We start from the raw sequence: 26,293 nt of genomic DNA on the forward strand, positions 1-26,293 counted from the left end.
AATGAATGACGGGTGGCGTTCACGGCTGCCAACGTCGCGCTCAAGACCGAGATATGCACAAGCAGTCATGATCCGAGTCCTTGGTCTTCTTTCGTAGGATCACTGGAGATTGGTACTGCCGATGATACGGAGATTGTGAAATCCTTTATCGTAAATAAGGCCCCTGGTCCGGACAGAGTTTTGGACTTGGTCTTAAGCATTGCATAGACATAGACATAGACAAGTTTGTTATGATTTGCTATGCAGAAATGTCTGGACGAGGGAGTATTCCCGGAGATTTGGAAGCGTCAGAGTCTGGCCCTATTGCTCAAGGCGGGTAAACTACCAGGAGACCTGTCAGAATATAGACCAGTAGGGGATTCTGGGGTAATACGCACCACTTAAGGAAGATGCGTCCAAATGCATATAAAAAGGCAATAATTTATTGGTTTAATGCATGCATTCATTGCATATACTTTCATTCTAAGAGAAACCATACAAAATTTCAGCCTTAATACAGTTCAGCTCTTGAAAATAACGTTTTTTGTAAAGACTAACATTACGGCTTCGGATGTTTATGCGGGGCAGTATGCACCCTTGCTCGGGGTAAAATGCACTACAACAATGGGGCAGGATGCACTCAAACAAAGGGGCAAGACGCACCACAACATTGAGGCAAGATGCACCGTCGAGTTTAGAAATCTTTTTACTTCTTAGACAAAATGCATGTTTTATAAGGTTTTAAGACAAACAATAGCTCAATTTTGTTTGCGATTACTTACAGAGCACTCATAGATATGATTACAGCTTGTTTTCTATAGGTGCGTTTTGCCCCAACGAATGGAGTGAATATTGCCCCAATCAATAGCAAAAAAATAAAATAGTTTAAAACATATAATTTACGTAGATTACTGTTTAAGTTATTTTTCCTATGCTTAGCATTGCCCTCAATGAACTGAATAAACACAACAACATTAGATGTTTGGTCGATTTTCACCATCAAATCATTCGACAAACGATCGGGAAAATTACATCAGAATCGTGCTTTTCAATTTTATTCATTTTTCTCACTAATTACGTAACGCAGATATGTAAAATTTTCCAGATGCTCATTTATTAAGACGTTCTATTAGACTGATAAGGTTTCAAAGCTCTAAAACCGATAATCCCTGAAAAACAAAGGGGGTGCGTTTTGCCTCGACAGTGCGTATTACCCCAGATGCCCCTATGCTTGCTCGACACGACGAAGAAGTTGCTCCTGAGGATCATTCTCAACAGACTGTTGAATCACACCGAGGGCATAGTTGATCTCTCGAGTAACCAGGAAGGTCGACCGTGGGCGCTACCTTGTCGGTTGCAAAGACCACCGAGATAGTCTTCCAGCGTAAAAGAAGAGCAATCCGCTACTATGTTGTAGTGACCCTGGATGTGAGGAACGCGTTCAATAGGGCACTGCATTGTTTTGATTTAGTATGGCATTTTGACGTTTCTTGGCCTTTTTGTTTACGAAATATCAGAAAGAGTGAAAGAGAAGTGGAGAATTTCATGCAGTTCCCTATTGTCGGTGCACTTCCGCGTTTTGGGATATCTGAGTACTTATAATTTACGACAAGGTGGGCGTGGCAATCGTTGCCTTTGCTGACAATGATGCGCTGGAGGTCCACAGTGAGTGGCACTGCCCCGGATGATGCCCAATAGCTCTGCGGTGTATGTCAGTAAGCGCAAGCTTCTAGCTATTCTCGCCTCATTCATAAGGATTTTGCTTGGAGCATGGCGCTACGTATTGACAGCTATCATCGTAAGCTGAAAGTTTGTATAGGCAAGTGTGCCTAAGGGTGGCAAGCGCGTACCATACAATGTCCCACGATGCACTCTGATACAAGGGGTATACGTAGGACTGCCAGGGTCCCTCTTTTCTGGCCATAATTGCTTTAGACAGTATCTACACCGTTTTGGTTTTGTGGGTTCTCCCGAATGTCCGGTTTGTGCAGGTTTAGGCGCCAATTTCAAATCGTCGTCTAAATTCCGCCTCCTATAGCCTAACTAAGCGTTGTGGTCTCCTATGATGATCATGACGTCGTGGTTTGAGCAGCTGTCGTACTCACGTTTAGAATGCGTCCTTGTCATGATCAGTGCTTCCGAAGCATGGGCAATGTGCATTAATTATGCTGAAGTTGAATAATCTGCCCTTGATCATTAAACTACCCATTCTATCGTCAATCGGCCACCAACCGATCACGCACATTTGCATATCGCCCATCACAATGGAAGCGGTTCCCAACTCGTGTATTTTGTTGCAGCCTACGGACAACGGATAACTTCAACGATCCTAGCATTCAATCGTTCTCGGGGTGTTTTTGCGTTCGAACGACGTAACGGCCGCTAGGATTACGGAAAAATGTTTCGTGACAATAATCATTGCATTTCTCATCAACGGAGTAGTTTGACCTATCTAGCTCCTCTGTGCGTGAAAAACGTTCGTTGACGGTGGTAGGGTAGGGTAGGTAAAGTAGGGTTAGGGTAGGGTAGGTAAGGGACCTTCGCCGGTCAGGGGGTTTAGCGGAATTCAGGGCTTTCAGATGGGCTTCAGCGAAGGCGTTTCAAGAAATTTGAAAGGGTTTCAAATAGGTTTTCAGGAGATTTGAAAGGCTTCAGTGCTTTCAAGCTTCAGGTAGATTCGCAGTGGTTCTTGGGGTTTTAGGAAGCTTCTTTGAATTTCAGATCAATCTCAGTGCAATTTCAAGGGGTTCATAGTGAGATTTCATAGACATCTCAAGGAGTTTCTAGGGAACTTCAGAGGGATTTTCAGAAGTGAAGGGCTAGGTGGGCAGATGAGCTTCAGAGGGCTTACAGGTGGTTTCAGTGGCATTACAAGGTAGTTCAAGACGTTTAAATTAATTTCAGAGAGTTTTGCAAGTGTCAAGGGCTTTTAAAGGGTTTCCCGAGGTTTCGTGGGCATATTTTTAATCGTAATGGTCATATAAACAACTCATAACTCTAGTAGATCCGGAATTCATTCATAACAATTTCTTTAGTTACTGTTTACATTTGCAAATTCGATGACCTACCATCAACGGAATTTCTGAAATCATCAAACATGCAATGTACTCACAACTTGACAGCACATACAGGGGGCGGCCAAAATGTTTGGAATAGGCATTTTTTTCTCTCACAAAATGTCAAACATGCTGTAGCTTTTCATAGAGAGCGTCAAAAATTCTCAAACTTTGACTGTTTGTTAACCTAATATATGTGCATCATTGGTACAACTTTTAGGTATATCTTTCGCGAAGCTAGAACCGTTATCGAAAAACACTATTTTTTAGACAACTAGGTAATTTTTGAACAGTCATATCTCGAAAACCAGTGAACCTTATTGAATGAAAAAAATTCAAAAAATTTCAGAATTTTAAGAATTTTAAGAATTTCCTTGAATTTCTACGAATTTCTTCTAGGAATCGGGAATTCTTTCTGAGATTCAGTAATTAGTCCAGTAATATTCGGGAAAAAAAAATGCTGAAACAAATTCTGGAAGAATCTTTGAAGGAATTCCAAGGGATATTTCTGACGAAATCACAGTTACAATAAAAAATACCTTTGTAGGAAATTTTGCAGGAATCCCTCAATGCATTTTAAAATGATTTCTCAAGGAAAGGAATCTGAAGAAACCCTGGAGAATTTTTCAAAGTTTCCCTATATTTTTTAAATAAATCTTTTGAAGATTTGATAAATAAATTTCAAGAATAATTTCTGAATGCATCTGGGAAGGCATCAATAGTTCATTGTTTGAAGGAATCCATAGAAGGTTTTCTAAGGGAATCACTGGATAATTTTCTGAAGAAATCCCTAGACTGTGACTGTTGTTCATTATCAGTCCAACCAGCATGCTTTGAAATCGCCGTGGTTGTCATCAAATTGTAAGTTATCATCAGAGCACTCATTCGATCACAAATTAGTGCAAGTTTATCATACTTAAGTGGCCATGCAATATCCGGAACCATTCCGGAGATATTCCGGATTGTACTGGGGTCAGAGGGGTTGCCAAATGGTAAAATAAATGAATCTATCGTGTGTTATTGCGTTTGAACCATCGATTCTCAGCGAAACTTTTGTTGCAAACAATGAAACACCACTGCGATATGTAGATTTGAATAAGCTGATCCACCCGGATTACCCTGACAGGCTTGACGGCTCCTCATTCGGGACACTTCTGGTTTTCAACCTAAACACGCCGTGCGACATATCAATCTTCATGATTTCGAGAGCATGGGGCAGAAAAGATGGACTGAAGTAAGTATCAACTAATATTGTCGCTACGGAACACCTGGAACAGGTTCCGCGGGGGCGTTTTAAACACAATAACACACGAAATTATCACTTTAGTCATTTTGGCACCCACCCCCTGACCCCAGTACAATCCAGAATATCTCCGAAATGGTTCCGGATATCACTTGGCCACTTGAGACTGATAAACTTGCATTAATATATGATCGATTGAGGGTGATTTAAAAACAAACGGATGAAAATTGACGAAATTCCAACATTTTGAAAATAAGTTGTCGGTGGTTGGGTAGGGTAATTCATGTATTTTGGACAGGCTGAGGACAACGCTGGAAAAATCGTCCCCTAGCTTCCTTAGAAAGCAATTGATTATCGTGCAAAGTTACCTGTACGCTTATTACATGATTGTACTTTGCGTTCCTGGTGACAAAAACCTTAACGAAAGCATTTTGAGCTGGGAAAATCACAATTTCCAATCGTCTATATGAATAGCATTTTGGACACCGAATATATGTTTTGGACACCCTTAGGTATATATAATTTCGACAGGGCAATTATCTCAATGTTTAGTCATGAATACTGCTAAATCATGGAAGTAGCATAAGCTAACATATATTTTCCGCTTAACAGGCATCTATTTTGATAACTTTTACAGTTTTTGTTGAAATAGAGAAAATATCACCAGACCCACAGAATACGCCTCTAAGTATGCAATCGCACAGCATCCCCATGTAGTTCGTCAGATGACTAAAATATACAGGGGATGGCCAAAATGATTGGGATAGGCAATTTTTTTTTCTCTCACAAAAAAGTTCAACATGCTAAAACTTTTCATAGAGTGCTTCAAAAAATCTAAAATTTTGACTGTTTGTCAACCTATTATATATGCATCATTGATACAAGTTTGGGCTCGATTGATTAATCTTTCGCAAAGTTAGAACCGTTAGGGTAAAACACTATATTTTAGACAACTCATTTTGAGCTGTCATATCTCGGAAACCAGTGATCCGAATTGAATGAAACTTTGAACGTACACTAACAATATGTAAATGCTTCACAAACTATTAAAACAAAGGTACTTTTTAAACGTTGAAAAAAGTTAACATAGATTGACACTTTTTAGATATTGCTCGAAAAAATGTATTTTTTTTACGTCAATGTCAATAAATTTTAGTGTTGATGTCCAAAGATTTTCCACTTCTGTTCTCAAGTTATCTTTAATCAGATATAGTAGAGCCTATTTAGATTAAAGGAAGAACACATTTAATAATTTTTGTGTGGTATTGTAAATTTGACTTATTTTCCTCTATATGGGTAAAAATTTCAACCCGGTATAACGGTATTCGTCGTGAGAAAATATTACGTTTTGTAACGTTGTATTAAGCATCAATATATTGTTGATAAACGGTAAAAAAATCATTCAATTCGGTTCACTGGTTTCCGAGATATGACAGCTCAAAAATGAGTTGTCTAAAAAATAGTGTTTTACCCGAACGGTCCTAACTTCGCGAAAAACTATTCAATCGAGCCCAAATTTGTACCAATGATGCACATATAACAGGTTGATAAACAGTAAAAATTTGAGATTTTTTTATGCACTCTATGAAAAGTTACAGCATATTGATTTTTTTCGTGGGAGAAAAAAAGTTGCCTATCCCAAACATTTTGGCCACCCCCTGTATTTACAGTAGAAAACTTGTTATGTATTTTGGACACCACCTCTTTTAAGCGATCTAGATGAATGTTAAGAGATTGGCTGCCTAATGCTTCTCTATTGAACATCTCTCATTGCAATAAGGCTTTTAAATTTCTTACATTTATTAATTCAACGATTTTGTGGTGAATATTGTATGTGACTGTGAAGTGTATGTCGTCTTCCATACCTGTGCATTTGAGGGGTTTTAGTGAAACAATTTACATTTTCGATAATTTTGAAGTAAATTCTTAATTGTTAAGCGTATTTTCAACGTAAGCCATCAGAATAGGGTCTGTTTGATCCAATAATCTATATCGAGAAGTATCTACTTTGATTAGCTCAAGGAACAAGGAACAAGACATACATCACCGTGCCTGTCCAAATTACATACATGTCCAAATCATATTTTTTACCCTACGTGATGGTTAATAATTTTATCAAATTGCCTAGTAATTTCCTTGGGATCTTTGCCAAGCAGTTTGTGAGAATTACGCTGATTTTTGCCTGTAATTGCACTAAAATGGCAATATATATCAAGTTGCCCATTTTGGCTTCTGGCCCCGTCCAAATGAATGAGCAAACTACTTCGCGTTAAAGTGACAGCGAAGTTTGCGAAAAATATTTGTCCTGGCAAGAATACATGCAAGCGCTAGAATCCTCATTCAACCCTCGTAACTATCTCTTGCCTCGGTAATCACCACGCTCCCAAAATGAACACAATGTATCTGATATTAATCGTTTGACCGGTTTAACTCGCATCCAAGAATTCAATCACTTGTGATCACTGTTGACTGTGGCCTGAGGAATTCGCTAATTACGCAACCTTTTGCAGCATAGGCTAGTGCACTGCCCTGCACATATATGGCCAATTTCCACTACTGTAAGGCGGCCCCTCTAGGAAGTTAACGGCACCTTCACACACCGACTAAGACGACGACGACGACGACGACTGACGGTAACAGCGGCTGCCAGTTTTACGTCGTGTCATGACAGCATCCCATTCAGTAGCTTAACTTTGGCCCGCTACGCCCCATCATGGTGAGTGATAAATGACAAGACATCAAGATAAGCCCGCGCAGAACGGCAGCCTCCCCGGTCGGTGTATATGCGTGTGTGGGTCCACTGTCCATCCGTGTGTATGTGGGGAATATGTTTACAATGAAGATCACGCGAAGGAATCCGCGACCTGCATCATCAATCGATGCGCATCTGTAGTGTGATTTGTTGTGAGAATAGCTGGAGGTCTTCTGCCGGCACAGGTTCTTCCGCGTCGTGTCGAACGGACCTGGGTCCGTCCGTGGCCTTCTTATGTCACACACTGCCAGTTAGTGGAAGATTTTGCGCGCAGATCAATACCAACGGATGAGATGAATCGCTTTGATGAAGAAGGTTTCCATCACCGGGGGTCTGTTCTCTGACCCAGATCGCCCCGATGAACTTCCTAACGAAGTGATCAAAACGAGATTACTTTGTCTTGCCTCTCGTCCAGACCCTCACTTGATGTGGAGGCTGATTTCCAGCCGATTATATGTTGTTATACTTTGATTGTATTAATTTATAACCGATACCAATTCGTTCATGCTTCACCATTTCTCTTCTCCATTTCAGATCTGCTGATATGCTGATGTTCATGTCGCTACAACTGGACCCTGATGGTGGATTTAGGTAAGTGATGATTCCGCGTGTTCTCCAAATAGCCACCAGTCAAGTTCATCGCCGACATAAATCATAAAACTGCTGTTGAACACATTCATCAACCGGTAGCAAATATGTTTCCCCACAATAATGGAAGAAGAAGGCTCCTCTCTCACGCATTTCAAAAGGTTTTTCGAAGTGGCGGAGATTTCCAGCCGGTAGCCGGGGCATCGGTGAATGGAGAGATTTATTGCAATCCCCAATTTATGCCCTCTGGGGTGTCTCCTTCTTGTCTACTACTACTAATCATTTCTCGCGCTGGCGTTGGTGTGACGCAGCTGGATCGAGTTGATAAATGTATCTTGTTTCGTTAAGTGGCCCTAACGGTTATGTGCGTTTGAATATGCTGTCTTTATCTAAAGGACTTTAGTTTGAGTTAGTCAATTTGAGCATGATTGATGGTGTGAGTACCTGAGCACAGTAGACTTTGTATGAAATGATAGTTTTTGATTACTATTATTACTTTTTTGGATCAAATAATAGTCGAATTCGGATTCGATTTGATATTCCAATTACTACAATTTGTTGTATTTAACAATTTTATGTTAAGTAGGTATAACGTTTTCAAGGTCATTACATAAATCATCTCATAGTTTAAAAATTGCTATCAGATAATTATGCATTTTACTTGAATGCTCCTTCTATTCCACAGGTTTAACTCACATTTTATGAGTACTGGTGAAATCGCCAAGCGATTGAAATTTACCCGACATTTCTACCAATAATTTCTACACGGATTCTTTATGAATTTTGTTCAAAAATGTTTCCTACGAATTTGAACGGACATTTCTTTAGAATTATCTCTAGAGTTTTTTTTTTTCTTGGAATCTTTGCAGAAGCTTATCAATGCGTTCTTCTAGGTATTCCTGCAGGATGTTTTTTTTTTCAGGAATTCATTCACATATTGCTCCAGGAATACTTTCAGAAAATCCTCCAAGAATTTCATAATTTCTCGAGGAATTTTTATTTAACCCTCCTTTAGCATTAGGGTCATTTTTGACCCAAACGTTACACTACATCAGCGAACTGCTGCCAACGTGATTAAAAAAAAGAGTTAATTGCTCGATATATTTTTTTTCTGGGCATTCCACCTAGGGTTCCCAATAAATTTCTCCAGGAGTTTCTTAAATGATTCCTCATTCCTCCTTCAAAAATGCCCTTGTGATTACTTCAGATAACCCTCCAGAGACTCATTCAAAAGAACTTTCTAAGATTTCTACAAGGATTCTACGCACGATTTCTTAAAAATTTCTTTCAGAAGCTGTTTCAAACATTCCTGCTGTGGTTTCTTCTGAAATTTGTTTGGGGAGAAATTTTTATCTCCAGAGACTTCTTCAGAATTTTAGGGGTTTCCTCAGGAATTTCTGCAAGGAATCTCTTCGAAAGTTTTTCCCTAGAAATTCATCTTATAAATCCTTTTCAAATTCCACTGGGATTTCTTCGGAAATTCTTTCAATGGTTTCTCAAAGATTTTTTTCAGAAACACCTCCATTGCTTCTTGCAGAAATTCTCACAAGATTTTTTTAGAAAATAAATCCCACTGTTTCATCAGCAATATCTCCTGGGATTTCTTGGCGATTCCTGCCGAATTTGAGCTGATATTTCGCCAGGGATTTTTTTCAGACGTTTTCTCATAAATTGCACAAAAATTACTGAAAAAATCATTAAGGCGGAACAGGAAGCATTTCCTCCTATTTCAATAATCCTGTAGAAACAAAACAAATCCTGTGGGAATACATTAGAAAACCACACAGGAAATTTAAAAAAAAAACTTTTTGATGAGTCTTTGAAATAATATCTGGAAGAACTGGAGAGCCCTCTGCAATCACCAGAGGAAAAAAAACATTGTAAAAATCAGCGAGAATCTTTGATAAAAAATCTGGCGGAATTCTTGAAAAGAGGCCTGAATTAATCCAAAGGTATGCTTGAAAAGATACCTGAGGAAATATTGGACATACCCATCGAGGCACTTCCTGAAGAATCTATGGAGAACTTTCTAGAGAAATTTCTGAATAAATGCTCGAAACAGTGCCTGAATAAAGAGAGTCGTACTTAAAGGAACCTGTGGAGAAATACAAACAATAATTACTGAAAAGTTGCTGAAAAGAATTTCTAGAATTTCTTTGTGAAAAAAAAAGTATCTTCTGAAACTATACCTTTTGGAGGAGTTCCTTGAAAAACCCCCACATGATTTTTTTTAAAGAAGTTTTGGAGAAATCTAAAAAAACTTCTGGAAAACATCTGACAATATTTCGGGAGGGTTTTCTTAAGAAATGTTTGAAGAAAACCATGAATTTATGTAGCGAACCTTGAAGAGTTTTTTTGTAGAATCCCTTAAGGAATACCATGAGTAATTTCGATAGGAATTTCTGTGGATACCCTTTAGACCAGTTTCTGGTCGAATCTCCGGAGAAATTTTCCTTGAAACGATTGGACAGGAATGCATTCTGATGGGACACTAAGAGAAATCTTTAGGTGAATACTTGCAAAAAAAAATCATAGAATGCCTGCGAGAATCTTCTTTCTGTAAACATTTCAGAAAATGTTTGAAAATGCGAACCTTGAAGAGTTTTTTTGTAGAATCCCTTAAAGAATACCATGAGTAATTTCGATAGGAATTTCTGTGGATACTCTTTAGTCCAGTTTCTGGTCGAATCTCCGGAGAAATTTTCCTTGAAACGATTGGACAGGAATGCATTCTGATGGGACACTAAGAGAAATCTTTAGGTGAATATGTACTTGCAAAAAAAATCATAGAATGCCTGCGAGAATCTTCTTTCTGTAAACATTTCAGAAAATGTTTGATTCAATTCACAAAGGAATTTTTGGCGGATCCTGGAGGTAATCCTGGAGAAGTTTCAAGAAATTTTAAGAAGATTTTTTTTTGCTAAACTCATCAGAGGAACTCAAGCAAAAGTGTCCTGCCCGGGATAATTACTGGAAGAATTCGTGAAATAATGATGCATGGAGGGGTTTTCCCGGAACAAATAATTCTCAATAAGACGAAATAGAGGGTGCGCTGAAATTTGGAAACTTTAAGAAATTAGCTCTGATTTCACCATGACAGCACTGAGTAAAAATGAGAATTTTGTGGCATAACTTTGAAAATTCCCTGTGGGATTGGAGTGGGGCTTATTTGAAAGAAAATCTCTCCGGGATATGATTTCCCAAGTGAAAAGTGATCTACTGGTCGAAATAAGTGAACTGTGTAAAAATGAGCGATTTCGGTTGATATTTAGGAGTGGCGCAAAAGGTTTAAGGCAAAACTGGAAACATTTCCTCACTTTCTGGTTTTTGATTTTTTATTAAATAACGAAGCCATATTTTCAAAACCGGGTTTCGTTCACAGTTAGAGGAGGGATTAAGGTATTTCCTGATTTTTTTTTCAGGTAAAAAATGTATTTCATTTTAAAGGAAACCATTTTTGGATAAAATTTCAAAAGTATATGGGTTTTGAAAAATTGGTAAAAGTTTTACATCTCAAAAAATCCAGGAGATAGCTCTATCCTTCCTCTAACTGTGTATGAAAACCGATTTTCAAAATATTGTTTCGTTATTTCAATAAAAAAAAATCAAAAACCAAAAAAAAATGAGAAAATGCGTCCAGTTTCGCCTTAAGTGATTTTTGCTAGAAGAAACCTCCAAAAAAACATTTCAAATTTAACTTTGCAACATAGACCGATTTAGTCTAGAAATCCTAGACTTAATCGGTCTAGACAATGATTTACTTGGAGATGTGTGTGCATCAAAAAGCCTATTTCTCACTACTTCTTTATTTTTCTCTTACCCTCGCACTCTTATTAGCTCCAGCTCACGCTCTGTTCTAATATTCTTTTTTCCTCTGTCGAAATAACCAAGAGATTCTTCATAAACTACGAACGCTATTGAAGGAGGGAATGAGTCTACAACGGTGTGACGTTTCACATAAAATTTTAAAATTTTCCTTGCAGAAGATTTTCCGAATCAATCCCGGCAAAAATCTCTGAAGGAATCGCGGGAGAAAAATTAGGAAGAATCCTTAGAGGAATACCGGCTGGAAGTTCGACAGAAATGCCTGAAAGAATCACAGTAGAAAACCCGGGAGGAATTAGTGCAAAAATCCCGGGAGAAATCCCAAGAAGAATCCTTAACATAAACAAAAGAAAAAATCTTCCAAAGAATACCAGCAGTAGTAAAGAATTTTTTGAAAAAATCCCTGAATCCCTGATGGAATCCCAGCAGGAATCCCTGAAGAAATGCCGGCAAGAATGCCTGAAGTAATTCCTGAAAGAATTCCGTATAGAATACCTGATTCAACACATATTGGTTTGTTTTGCTAACGTAAGAACTACAGGGGATGGCCAAAATGTTTGGGATAGGCAACTTCTTTTCTCCCACAAAAAAATTCAACATGCTGTAACTTTTCACAGAGTGCATCAAAAAATCTCAAATTTTGACTGTTTGTCAACCTATTATATGTGCATCAATGGTACAAATTTGAGCTCGATTGATTAATCTTTCGCAAAGTTAGAACCGTTCGGGTAAAACACTATTTTTCAGACAACTCATTTTTGAGCTGTCATATCTCGGAAACCAGTGAACCGAATTGAATGAATTTTTAAACGTTTATCAACAATATATCGATACTTAATACGACGTTATAAAATGTAATATTTTCTCACGGCGAATTAAGTTATACCGGGATGAATTTTCTACCCATATAGAGGAAAATAAGTCATATTTACAATACCACACAAAAATTATTAAATGTATTCTTCCTTCAATCTAAATAGGCTCTAATATATCTGATTTGAGATAATTTGAGAACAGAAGTGGAAAATCTTTGGATATCAACACTAAAATTTATTGACATTGATGTGAAAAAATTACATTTTTTCGAGAAAAATCCAAAAAGTGTCAATCCATGATAACTTTTTTCAACGTTTAAAAAGCACCTATGTTTTAAAAGTTTGTGAAGCATTTACATATTGTTATTGTATGTTCAAAATTTCTTTCAATTCGGTTCACTGGTTTCCGAGATATGACAGCTCAAAAATGAGTTGTCTGAAAAATAGTGTTTTACCCGAACGGTTCTAACTTTGCGAAAGATTAATCAATCGAGCCCAAATTTGTACCAATGATGCACAAATAATAGGTTGACAAGCAGTCAAAATTTGAGATTTTTTGATGCGCTCTATGAAAAGTTATAGCATGTTGAACTTTTTTGTGATAGAAAAAAAAGTTGCCTATCCCAAACATTTTGGCCATCCCCTGTAGGCAGGCTTGTCCGCACTGAGCGCGTGAAAATTCTGCTCTTTCGATTTACACCACCAAAACCATCATATTTATGCAATCTTCCTATCTTACCTGATAGAAGGATGTTTGAATATCCTAAATGTCATTTCGAACTGTCAAAAAATCGCACCACAGTGCCACACTGAGCGCGCAAAGAGAAATTCACTGGGGTGAATTCACCCGGGTGAAATTCTCTTTGCACGCACAGTGTGGCACTGCGGTGCGATTTTTTGACAGTTCGAAATGACATTTAGGATATTCAAACATCCTTCTATCAGGTAAGATAGGAAGATTGCATAAATATGATGGTTTTGGTGGTGTAAATCAAAAGAGCAGAATTTTCATGCGCTCAGTGCGGATAAGCCTGCCTGTAGGTACACGTCATTCACAAGATGCGACACGCGAGACAAGACATAACACTTATAGTTCTTATATGTAATCGTCAAAGGGTTAAAATTACTTTTGTTGTCGACTGGTTTCGGGTGCGATGTTACCCATCCTAGGGATAATCCAACCGGCTACGTTGAATGATTGTACGTTGTTCGTACTCGTCCCAGATGAAGAGAAATTAGTTGATCGTCGTCGTTTTTACCAGGCCAAAAAGACCTGATGTGATAGGGGGGCCATCTTCGTTCATCAATGGCTGCGTTTCGTTTGATATGAACATAGACCCCCAGGCATTGAGATGCGAAGCCTTTCTAACTGCGATGATCAGCTTCGCATTCTTCCAATCAATGCTATGCGTAAAAGCTACCGTATGTGTTGAAACTCCGGATTCGTTAGATTTGTTGGTTTCCACTGCGTTTTTATGTTCTTTCAAACGTACCTTGACCTTGCTGCGCTTTCAACCGATGTAAACCGCCGGGCAGTCGTTACTAGGTACATACCTGATATATGCCGGATTGCTCTTCCGGTGCAACTTTGTCCTTCAAGTTACACAGTAGATCGCGTAATGTGTTGTCGCTCTTATGTACAACATTTGTGACTTTCGAATAGAATGGGAGGCTAATTATTTTAACTTCTTCTGTTGCAGGCTGTTGTGTTGTGATGTTCTGCCGGCGTTTTTTTTTTCGTTCATGTTTTTGGAGAATTTTGTGTACGAACTGTGCCGCTTGACCTTTTAATATTCAGCACACAATCTATCACGAAGAGGTGCTCTCGGTCTTTAGTAGCAACAACCAGTACACTCCAACATTCCTTTCTCTTCCCTGCTGACTATATGGACTTGGCCGGCGCCGTTATCGATCAAAAATGCATGAGCTGCTACAATAGTACTTTGAGAAAAAGTGTAATGTCCAAGTCCCTTATTCAGTTGGATCTCAATGCAATAAGAACCAGTTCAGATCAATAACGGAGAAACCGTTGACATGTATAGTCAGAATTGATTGTTTGATCGTTGATCGAATCCCATAAAAAATTCCGACACGAGTACTTAAAAAATCCAGGATTTCCTGAATAAATCTCGGCAGCAATCTATATTCTTTCATATTCGTTTTCGGAAGGAATCCCTTAAGGAATCATAGCAGGAATGCCGAATAGAATTTTATAAGATTTTCAAAAGAAATTCCTGCAAAAATCCCTGAAGATATCTCAGGAGCAATCCCTACAGGAGTTCCGGTAGTAACATCTGGAGTAAACCCGGGAGGAATCCTGGGAATATTATAGAAAGGAATGTCTGAAGAAATCCCGGAAATATTTCCTGAAAGTACGTATCTTGAGTAAATCTTATGTCATCTAATCTCATCTCATTTGTTCAACCTACTGACTATCCTAACCAGTGTCTTAATTTGTCAAATAACAGTCATCCACACCGACGCCCAGTGGCTCCTGCGTCGTACATTTGTTTTTGTTTTGATTATCGTCTCTACAACCCGTGTGCCACTCTCTGAAGTTCAAGCGATGAAAAATTCATTACCTCGCTGTCTGCTGAATTTTAACCACCAATAGATATTCAAAGTCAGCATATTCATCTTCAATTGATATTTTTTGGTTTAAGCACGATTTAAAAGCAAAAAGTTCTGCTGGTGCCTACCATTTACCTAAAACAAGCTTGATAAATAAAATTGAAGCAAAATATCGACATTTAAGGCACGTAAAAAGTCTAAAAACACAAAAATTCAATTCCATTTAAAAAAAAATCAAATTCATATTCACCGAGCCCGCGGTGAAGATCAAATCTGAACTTCAGCTACAGTTGTTTACACTACGAAGCATCGCTCTCATTGCACAATGGGTCCAGAGCCGTGTTTACGAAGACAAAAATGTTTGTGCCTAAACCTTAAGCTTTAGATACATGGTGTTTATGGGAAAGTTTCTTCTTATTTTTCGACCTTTTTTCTCATTATTGTGAAATTAGGGTGGTCCCTCTAGTTTCGCTGATCCAAACATCTGCTTTTTAATAGTTTTATGTACGTTCACAAAAAATTCTACAAAGTTGTAAAAGAACTTATTTGGAGCAAGTTTGCCGAAGAAACCATTATTCTCTTTCTTATGGTTCCTAACTTATATTTTTTTTTAAATATTCATGTTAGGGTGATCCATGAATTTCAGTTTTCCTGAAATAACTTTTAATTCGTTCGTTTCTCGTAAATACTTTGTTCCGACCACTTTTAGAACTATCAACGACGCATCTTTTTTCCAAAGAGCTCAAAGTTCTAACTCGCGTAGGTAAAAAGATATTGACATTTTTCTTCAAAAAATAACTTTTTTTCAAAAAGTCATATCTCAAAAAGGAGCAAATGGATTTTCATTCTCCCAGTTGCATTCGAAAGATCGTACTCTGTTCTATTTATGGTGAAAAAACTGTAGGTACCTTTTTTGTTTGAAGCTTTTTATTGAATTTTGAAAATACGATTTTTTTCATGGAAAAGCAGTTGTATCTTTGAAAATCGATGAGATACAAACTTGGCGGCTTCGACAAAATTGTGAGTTTTTTGCTGCTCTAAAAGTGCCCAGAACAAAGTATTGCGAAAAAATCAGCGCATAAAATTATATTGAATAAAAACCGATTTTCATATGGAAAGCGGAGCAAACTCAACTAGTCTTTGTTAGATAGATCGAAGCAACCATGTCGAAAATGTTTAAATATGCTTATAATCCATAATTCATCAATGAACTCAACTTAAAATGTGATTTTGAGCTGATTTTCATCAATTTTATTTCAGTTTCATCACTTCAATGTATGGGTAGTGAAAATGTCAATCACTAGTATATGTTTATGTTAACGTAAAAGCCTGTTAAAGCTACATGATTTACAATATCTTATCAACATTGTGCCTAAATGATGATGACAGTATAAATAAACATTGGTTCTAGAATGAAATAGAGGACCATTCACCAAGCTACTTTGATCTATCTAACAAAGACGAGTTGAATTTTCTTGAAATGTGTTATTTTTCATATGAAAATCTGTTTTTACTCAATATAATTTTATGTGTGGTTTTTTTCGCAATACTTTGTTCTGGGCACTTTTATAGCAGCCAAAAACTCACAATTTTGTCGAAGACGCCAAGTTTGTATCTCATCGATTTTCAAAGTTACAACTGCTTTTCCATGTTTTCAAAATTCAACAAAAAGCTATAAACAAAAAAGGTACCTACAGTTTTTTTACCATAAATAGAACAGAGTACGATCTTTCCAATGCAACCGGGAGAATGAAAATCCATTTGCTCCTTTTTGAGATATGACTTTTTGAAAAAAAAAAGTGATTTTTTGAAGAAAAATTCCAATATCTTTTTACCTACGCGAGTTAGAACTTTGAGCTCTTTGGAAAAAAGATGCGTCGTTGATAGTTCTAAAAGTGGTCGGAACAAAGTATTTACGAGAAACGAGCGAATCAAAAGTTATTTCAGGAAAACTGAAATTCATGGATCACCCTAACATGAATATTTAAAAAAAAATATAAGTTAGGAACCATAAGAAAGAGAATAATGGTTTCTTCGGCAAACTTGCTCCAAATAAGTTCTTTTACAACTTTGTAGAATATTTTGTAAACGTACATAAAACTATTAAAAAGCAGATGTTTGGATCAGCGAAACTAGAGGGACCACCCTAATTTCACAATAATGAGAAAAAAGGTCGAAAAATAAGAAGAAACTTTCCCAAAGACATCATGTATCTAAAGCTTATGGTTTAGGCACAAACATTTTTGTCTTCGTAAACACGGCTCTGGACCCATTGTGCATTGTCTTACTTTCTCTTTGTCATGTTCATTCTCGGCGTCATGCTGGTGGGTGACTGCGTTCGTGTATTTGTGTTAGTTTTCGCACTGATTGAACATCATTGGGCTGATTTTTTTAGGCACTGATCCTAACCTTCTGCTCTCTACCTTACCGTCATCCCTGCCCTCTATCCCAACCCTTTGTCTTAACCCTACACTCTGCCCTACCGTCTGTCCTAATCCTCTGCACTACCCTGCACCCTACCCACTACTCTAACTCTCTATCCTATCATCTACCCTACCGTCTACCTTATTCTCTACCCGACTCTCTACCCTTAATAATACTCTTTAATACGGGCATCTATAAACCGGGAGTAGAATCGTAGATGGTAGGGTACAGCGTAGTGGATGGTATCATGCCCATTGGCGTATCTAGCTTTTTCTTTTTTCTCGCTCACTCTCCTAAACAAACACGAGAAAGAGAAGGATAAAAGAGGGGGCACAGGCCCCTTCTCGCATCCCGCTCATTCTCGCGTTTGTTTAGGAGAGTGAGTAAGAAAAAAGAAAAAGCTAGCTACGTCAATGATCATGCCTCAAACCACCATTCCGTGGCTGCCATCTTGGATTATGGTCCGCCATTTCGAGTTTTAAAATGGCGTCAAACATCGTGTTTAGATTTCTTTTGATCAAAACCGTTCGATAAATACCTATTTTGCATGACATCTTAGCTGAAACTACCATTCCGTGGCCACCATCATTGATTTTAAAATGGCGTCGGATATTCATTTTTGAGTTCAACTCATCTAGCCTTAGATACTCATATACATAGTAGACCATTCTGGAGCTTTGGTCGCCATCTTAGAACCCTAGTCGCCATCTTGAATTCTAATACCCATATAACCACCTCCACAACCTAACGAATGTGTATGCTAAATTTGGTTGAAATTGGTTGAGGCATTCCAGAGGCATTTCAGGGAATAACATATATTTCGCATTAGAAATGAAGCTAACGGACCGTGACAATATGCTATCTTTGCAGCATCATTTACGCCACCTAGTGAACCAGTCACAAATTACATTGTCCACTAGGAGGAACAAGAGTTGGATGTAATCTGGACTAACATGTGAAAAGGGCGTTACAATCATTGCGAATTTCTGCTTTTTCCGTTTTTCCTGAGCGTGTTTCCAATTATTTATGAAATCTTTCGCAAATTCAGGACTCAAAAGGACTGCCCTTTAACTAGGACGCTGGGCATTCGGAGCATCTGTCCTACAAATAGGACTGAAAGTCCTGACGAAGTTCCTCTCGGAATCTATCCCGAAACTTCACAAAGTATTTATGGTACTGTCTATAATTTTAGATTTCTCGCTGGTATGCTTGCGATTGATTCTCCTCGGGATTCCTTGGAGTTCCAATGCACTTTCTGAAATTTACGCTGGAAAAAAGTTTAGACATCAGCCCTGGAATTACTATACAGGGTTCTCTCGGGCTTTCTTCAAGAACAGGAAAGGCATCCGAAAGAGTACCAGATTTTTCCGGAATTTCCTTCTATTTTTTCCAGAAAATTCCCTCGATATTTCTGACGGAATTTTTCTGGTCAATCTTAGCAGTATTAAACCAAAATTTCTCTTTTTCTTTTATTCTCAACCGCTAGACCTAATTCACAGCTCTGATCAATCAGCTAATTGATCAATTACAAATTACTGCTGACAGCGCCTAAATGTATTCTTTTCTACTAGTTATATCGGCTTGGTTGCTTTTGTGCATTCACGTATTGAGGTATTCACGTTATTAGGAGTCCTCCGTTCGCCTTTATTCAAGTTTCCAAGGGTCCACTAGATCCATGGACTCTAAAGAGGGACCGTGTCAGTCGCTCTCGAGGGAAGGCACAGCTGAAAAATACGACAAGAGCCGGGGCTGGGAATCAAACCGTTGACCATCCGGTAATGAAACGAACTGCGTCTCGGGCCCGGCAAAAATCTGTCTTGCCCAAATGAGAACCCCTAGCTACTCCAATGCGTGTGACAGTCACGGTTATTTCCCTCAAATTTGCATTAGTCCCAGACAAGCTTGCACTCCAAAACACGCAGTAATTAATAAAACATGAAATCAACACGTCGAACTATCTTAATTTAGGTTCGGTTCAACCTTTCCGCTGTCATTCCGAGCATGTCCAAATGCTATCTGCGCTTCCTGTGAGCAGCCGGGAGTTTTATGATCGAAGGCCCGGTGGTTTCATTCATTCATTCAACCTGTTCGAATGTGCGGGTATGAATGGCGATGACGACGCGACGGGCCGCTTCAACGCGCTGTCCATAAATTATGCAAACCAAATCCTGACAGAGATATTATCTGTGCACAAATGAGAGCAGTTTTTTTTTCGGCAGTAAGGGTAAAACCACGCGCTCAAGCTGATTGGGACCGTTAATCCAATCGGATGTTTTGGCAGTCGCTTGAAATTGATTTATCAGATGGATAATGTGTTCATTTAGGTGGAAAGTTTTCTTTTTGATCGTAAATGGATGGATGCGATCAGTGTTAATGGTCCTGATGGCTTAATAACAAGTAATTCATAAACATAACATTAATGCTCAATGAAAAAGTCATAAAGATCCAGCTAAAACAAAAACCGATTCGACGATCACGGAAAAATAATCATCTAAGCATAACTCTAATTCATCAGTTAGCATGTTGAAAGCTTGAAACAGATAAAGACGGTAAAAAGTGAAAGACGTATTAAATCGGCAATTAATAAATCCTAAAATGGATAGCTTGGCCATCCTGGCGGGGTGTTTCTGGCACATCTTCATGCCATTTATGGCCGGGCGCGATATCAATCTTTTGGCACATTAATATTTATTTCGTTTCGTTCCCATGAGAGGATCGGCAAATACCGGGGGCAAGTGGAGGCAATTTAGCACGTTTAAGCAGAATAATTACATGGGTGATGGGCTTGGCGCAGATGCCAGGAAAAGATGGTTTCGGTTGATGGTGTGAAGGCTGTTCTAGGGGACTAAAATTGAATTAAAAACAGAATATTATTGATTCTCCATCTCTTGATCGCAAGAATGTTGTCGGTGCCGTTCTAAATCTAATGTTTGGGATTCTTGGAAGTATGAACTCAGAATCTCTTCAGGTTATCTCAAGCTTCGATTGGTTCTATGTGCGATTTTGCTTTCTCTGTTCAGCCACGGAGTACAAACTACGAATCTTTGCTCATCTGTGCTCAATGTTCATGTTCATATTCAATCCGTACATCTAAATATCAAACCACATAATTAAGATGTCTGGATAACATTTCGATTCATGTTTAATATACTGCTCACATCAATCATAACACGCGCATTGATCTCAAAAATGAGCATTTGATTGATACGTATAACTTAAAATTGAAAAATAACTCAAACGATTGCCTCCGGCCACGGCTTAGTTTATCTCAATCACAAAATCTAAATGATGGACATTTTTGGGCAATCAACCGTTATAGTTTTCCGATCGACCATATCAATCACCTCATGCATCCGAAATGTATTCATATATCTAATGTAACAGCCCCGAATCGGACCCGCAGAGATCAAAAATGCACTCAGCTACTCGTTTCGGCCCTTTTTTCTGAATCAATGTAATCCCCTGCCTAAACGATTCATCAACCACGTCACGATCTATCGCTATCCATCTTTCTCTTTCCGCTCAATTCCGGAGACCCTGAAAGTGATCTCTACGGCCAATCAACACGTGCCTACCGCATTTTATTGGAACCACTTGAGAGTACTCTGGAGACTGGAGAGTCTGGACGACCTCCCCTTTCTCCAAAGCGGAGCAACTGAAGCAACGCTTCATCGCCGTCGCCGTCCCCGCTGTTGTAGTGTAAAATAGGTTGTAAGTCATGTCAAAGTCCCCGGTGTGCCACTCAGCCTAATCATCATCAATTATACACGTGACTGACTTCGGCTGGCCGGCCGGCTGACTGACTGACTGACTGACTGTGCTGATGAGAGAATGGGTACTACCAACCAGAGCCCAGCCAAACCAACAGAAGTCTGCCGAACTACACGGTATTTTATCTTGATCTGCTTTTCCCGCCGCGCAGGTCGTTGGATGGTGGTGAAGGCATGTCGTCCAACCAACCAACCAACCAACCAACAACAATACGCGTCGTCGCACAACTAGCGATAAACAATAATTTCGGTCTCCTCCAAGCGGCTCACTGATTTAGAAATAAAAGTCTAAGGCGAGAGAAGGTCTCCAGAGAGGAACGTGAAAGGTTGAACACTCGAACAGTGTTGCCAGTTTGAGATTGGAACAATATTTAGAAGCTTTTTATTCTTTCTAAGGACTTCAAATAGTGCCTTTTATTCTGGCGTGGCGTCTCAACTGAAGCACTACTAGCTTCTCAGCTTTGTGTTCTACGGCAACTGCTACAGTTACTACTTGCAGGGATGCCAGATGCGATTAGATTTCAAATTTCGTAAATACATATATTTTTTTAAGAACTTTTTGAGGTAAGTTGAGGTAAAATTCCAATTTATAGTGACAATATAGCACCCTAGATTGCACCTAATATTTCACTAATGTCAAAACAGTATCAAAAATAGTAGTGTTGAAAAAGAACATGATTTGAGGAATTTCCATCTGAGTTGTTTGAGAAATTCTTGTAGCAAGTCCAACAAATACTCTTGACACTTCTTCAGAAATTTCCTTAGAAAGAGTGTACCCAAAAAGTTAAATCAGGAGTTCTTCACTATTTTGCAGCAATTTAATCGGTTGTTTCTAAATGAAATACTTCAATGATTTCAACAGAAACTTATTCTACTGTTTAAATAGAATTCAATCGGGGATTTATCCAGTAATGTTTATGGGAATTAGTACACGGATGTATTATGAGATTCTTCAAAGATTACTTCTGTAATTCTTGCAAGATCTCCTTTAGAAGTTCATATAGAAAGCTTTTCTAAGAATTGACTTTAAGACAGTGAATCAAAATTCAACCATCGCGTAACAATAACGACAATATCGCAACCTGAATTTATTGCGACATACTACCCAATGCGACATAGGTTTGTCCCAACTTGAACAGAATAGGACAAAGATCGTACACCACGAGTTTAGAGATTTTTAAGGCTTACATTGTGATTTTCGAGCGGTAACATCGAGTCGGTAAACACTGCAACGCTGCTGAAGATGTATCATCAAAAAGGTTCGATTTTGAGTTGGTAAATATTGATTATTCACGAGTTGAAAAGTACGCAACAAATTCAGCTCCCGTTTTGTCTGCAACAAAAAATTTCGAAATCATGTCATTATCTGTTACCAGTTGGGATAAAGAGCAATCGCCGCGTCTTCTTTGTTGCTTGTTTGTGCCTCTTTTGTCTGACAATTCTCTTCACTGCTTTAAGAAGTTTATTTAGAAGTTTATACTAAAGTGTCCAAAAATTTCTCCAGAAAGTCCTAAAGTTCTTCTACAGCTTCTCCTAGGTAATCCTCCCCAAGCTCTCCGAAGAATTCATCCTGGAGTTTCTCCAAAAGCTTCACAAAACTTTCTTTTAATAAAAGTTCAGAATGTTTCAACAACTCTCACAATATTGTTATCAAGAATTCCTCTAGGTATTCATCTTTAAGTACATTTCTTTCATCACAAATTCCCAAAGGGTGTCAGTACAAAATCTATTGAGCATTTCTTTAGAAATTCATTTTCACCATGATTATCTTCAGAAATTCATTGTAAACTTCTCTCGCTGTCCCACTATACTTTTATTGGGAGTTCCTATAGCAATACCTCTAGATGTTCTGCCTGGAATTTTCCCAGGAGTTCCTTGAAAAATTCCTTTCATTTTTTTTTCTAATAATTTTCACAAAAATGGTTCAAAGAATTCCAGAAAATTCCAGAAGATTTTTTTTTCCAGAAATTGCTACATTTTAAAAATTTCATTAATAAAAACATGGGGCACCTTTAGAGAATATCCTTGGATTCTTTTAAAGAATCTGTAAAGGAACATCTAGATGAATTCTACATGGTATTCCTGAAGAAATTCCTTCCGAAACTTCTGAAGAAGTTCCTGAAGAAACTCCTGAAAAAATCCATAAGAAATAAGAAGCAGGCAGAAGTTCCTGGAGATACGGGGATTGATTGGGAACTGGGAGAAATTCAATTGAAACGCTGCAAATTTCAGGTGGCACCGGATGAATCTTAGAATTTAAAAGTTTCTGAGAGTCCTTACAAGGACTTCTCTGAATTGGAGAAATTGGGCGCTGGTAGAAATTTAATAAAAAGTGCCGATGAAATTTCCTCAAGGAAATAAGGAATGATTTTTTTGAGAAATTTTGGAAGAATTTCCAAGTATTACTAAATAAATTAGGGCCCATATAGCCGAGGCGGTAAGCGCACGGGTATTCAGCATGACCATGCTGAGGGTGACGGGTTCGATTCCCGGTCGGTCCAGGATCTTTTCGTAAAGGAAATTTTCTTGACTTCCTTGGACATAGAGTATCTTCGTGCCTGCCACACGATATACACATGCAAAATGGTCATTGGCAGAGGAAGCTCTCAGTTAATAACTGTGGAAGTGCTCATAGAACACTAAGCTGAGAAGCAGGCTTTGTCCCAGTGAGGACGTTACGCCAAGAAGAGAGAGAGACTAAATAAATTCTTGACAAGTATTTTTGGATATATATGTCAGGAATTTCTTGGGTGATCCTTGGAAATTCTTCCAAAATTTCTCAAAAAAATCATTCCGTACTTCCCTGAGGGATTTCTCCAGGCCCTCTTGGATAAAATTCTACCAGCTCCCAATTTCTCCAACTCAGAGATACATCCTTGTGAGGACTTTCAGAAACTCTTCCCGAAAATCTTCCTATAAAGTCTAACGGGATTCCTTCCTGAGTTTCGACTGGCATTCATCCCGAAATTGCTCTCAAAGTTTCTTCCACGTTTTTTTTTTTTCCTAAAACTGTTGTAACACCCAGAGTTTCCACGTGATTTTTGAAGAAATTTATTCTTCGGAATATTCCAGAGGATCTTATGAAATTTCTCTTTCTGCTGAGAGTTTTTTTTAATTTCTCTCGTAGTTTTTCCCGAAACATAGTGGTTTTTGAAGATTTCTGCCAATGTTTCTTTCGCGATTAATATCAGCATTTCGCCAGAGAAAAAGTTTCTCTCGGGGTTCCTGGAGTTTCTTTCGGATATTCCTCCTGAAATTTCTCATTGAGCACAAAGATTTTTTCCCAGAGGGTATTCCGGGATTTCTTTCGGAGTTTTTGTCGAAAGGCTTTGAAGAGACTTTCTTGCAATTTACTTCAGAAAAAAAAATTCAGGATTTCATTCAGAGTTCCTTCCAGAATCTTTATCGGAGTTTCCTAGAAACTCTTCTGGGCTTTATACGGTAGTTTCTCTCGAAACTTTTCCTGGAGTTTCTTGTGAGATTTTGCTCGGATTTTCTTCTGAGGTTTCTCCTAAAGCTCTATCAAAGTTTTTGTTTCCGTAATTCCGTTTTTTAGGAATGCCTGGAGAAACCATGGAGCGTTTCAGGAAATATCTCGAAAACTTCATTTAAGATTCCCGGAAAATATCTGAGAGAAATCTCTAAAGAGACTTCGGAAGAAATTTCGAAAAATAAACCTCTGAAAGACACCCTGAGGGAAACTGTGGAAGAAATCCAAGGAGAAACTCATGCAGAAACTCTGTAAAATATTTTGGGATTAATTGTAGAAGAAATCCCAGAAAAAAACCCTTGTAAAATCGCGGGTAAATTTATTAGAAACCTTTCGGGAGCAACTTTGAGAGAAAGCTCGGGAAAGCTTTTTAAGAGAAATCCCAGTGGTGACACAGATTCCGCACATTCTAAAGAACTAGTACCATGGATATGATGTTTCCTTGTCGAGGCAGTTTGGACACATGACACTGAAATACTTCAATAGTACACGATCGGTGAAGTACTAGATTTGTAGTAATGAGCTGAATTGTTGTATAGTGAGAAGGTGAATTCTCCGTTTTTGCAAGGAAATCATGCAAATGCGTGGGTATTATGATTCCTTGCCTAATTTGATGCTGTTGAGCAAAACTTTGGGAAACTGTACTGTTCAAGGGACAAGAAATAGCCAAAACAACAACACAGTTTTCTAAAGTTTTGCTCAAACAGCATCGAATTAGGCAAGGAACCATAATACCCACGCTTTTTAAACGATTTCCTTGCAGAAACGGAGAATTCACCTTCTCACCATACAACAATTCAGCTCATTACTACAAATCTATTACTTCACCGATCGTGTCCTATTGGATACATGATTATCGATATTTGCAACCTCTTTTGTGCTATTGGAAGTTTTTCATTTGCTCTATCAAATAGGTATAAGAGAATTGCCTTGGTGATTTTTCAGCGCCTGTAAAGGCATACGAAAAAAAAATCTCATTAATGAAATTATGCATTGTAAATCTATGTGAATCGCCTACACGATCATTTCAAAGTTTGTGCGCCTTCATAAACGAAAAAAAATCTAAACGAACTGAGTGACAGTGAGGCTTATTCCAAAGATTTATTCAAAAATCCCTCCAAATAAAATAAATATTTCAGGGGTTCATTTAGAAAACCTTCCTGGGATTTCTTTAGAAATTTATTTAATCATTATCCTACAAATTTGTCAGAAATGCCTCTTCGGACTCTTTAAAAAATGTAGAAATCATTATCAAATATCAAAGATTCATTTGTATACTTCTTCAGGAATCTCGTCAGCTTCTTAGTTCTTACAGGGATTAGTTCAGAAGTTTTATTCGCTACTAGCTGTACCCGGCAAACTTTGTCTTGCCTACTGCGTTTTTTGACGTTTGAAGTTTCTAGCCAAGACCAAATCCCCCGCCCCCGGTATGGAAGATCGATTTTCAAAAACTATCCATTTTTCCATGTTTTATGCCTCATAAACCTTCATTGGGTGAAAACTAACAGATCTTCCGTTCGCGCAAGTTATGCGCGGTCCCACGTATGTCACTGCATATATATATATATATATATATATATATATATATATATATATATATATATTTATATATATATATATATATATATATATATATATATATATATATATATATAGATATCTCCGAAATTTTTGCATGGATTTCTACAGAAATTCTTCCATGATTCCTTTCAGAAATGCTGCAGTGATTCCTTCAAAAAAATTTTGAGATATTCCTCCAGAAAATTATCGAAGGATTCCA

At 38.1% G+C, this 26,293-nt stretch overlaps 1 protein-coding gene across 5 annotated transcripts in view; it reads left to right on the forward strand.

Annotated features, from left to right (window-relative positions):
- The window catches only part of LOC109429174 (serine proteinase stubble), a 555,654-nt gene that overhangs the window by 376,808 nt on the left and 152,553 nt on the right, over nucleotides 1–26,293 (forward strand). For all 5 annotated transcript variants that reach the window (XM_062856805.1, XM_062856807.1, XM_062856808.1 and 2 more), the window contains one exon: nucleotides 7,565–7,621. In XM_062856805.1, coding sequence (XP_062712789.1) covers nucleotides 7,609–7,621 — 13 coding nt within the window. In that variant the 5' untranslated portion in view covers nucleotides 7,565–7,608. The remainder of the gene's footprint in view (nucleotides 1–7,564; nucleotides 7,622–26,293) is intronic.

This window comes from Aedes albopictus, chromosome 3 (genome assembly GCF_035046485.1).
Source record: "Aedes albopictus strain Foshan chromosome 3, AalbF5, whole genome shotgun sequence".
Classification (NCBI taxonomy): domain Eukaryota; kingdom Metazoa; phylum Arthropoda; class Insecta; order Diptera; family Culicidae; genus Aedes; species Aedes albopictus.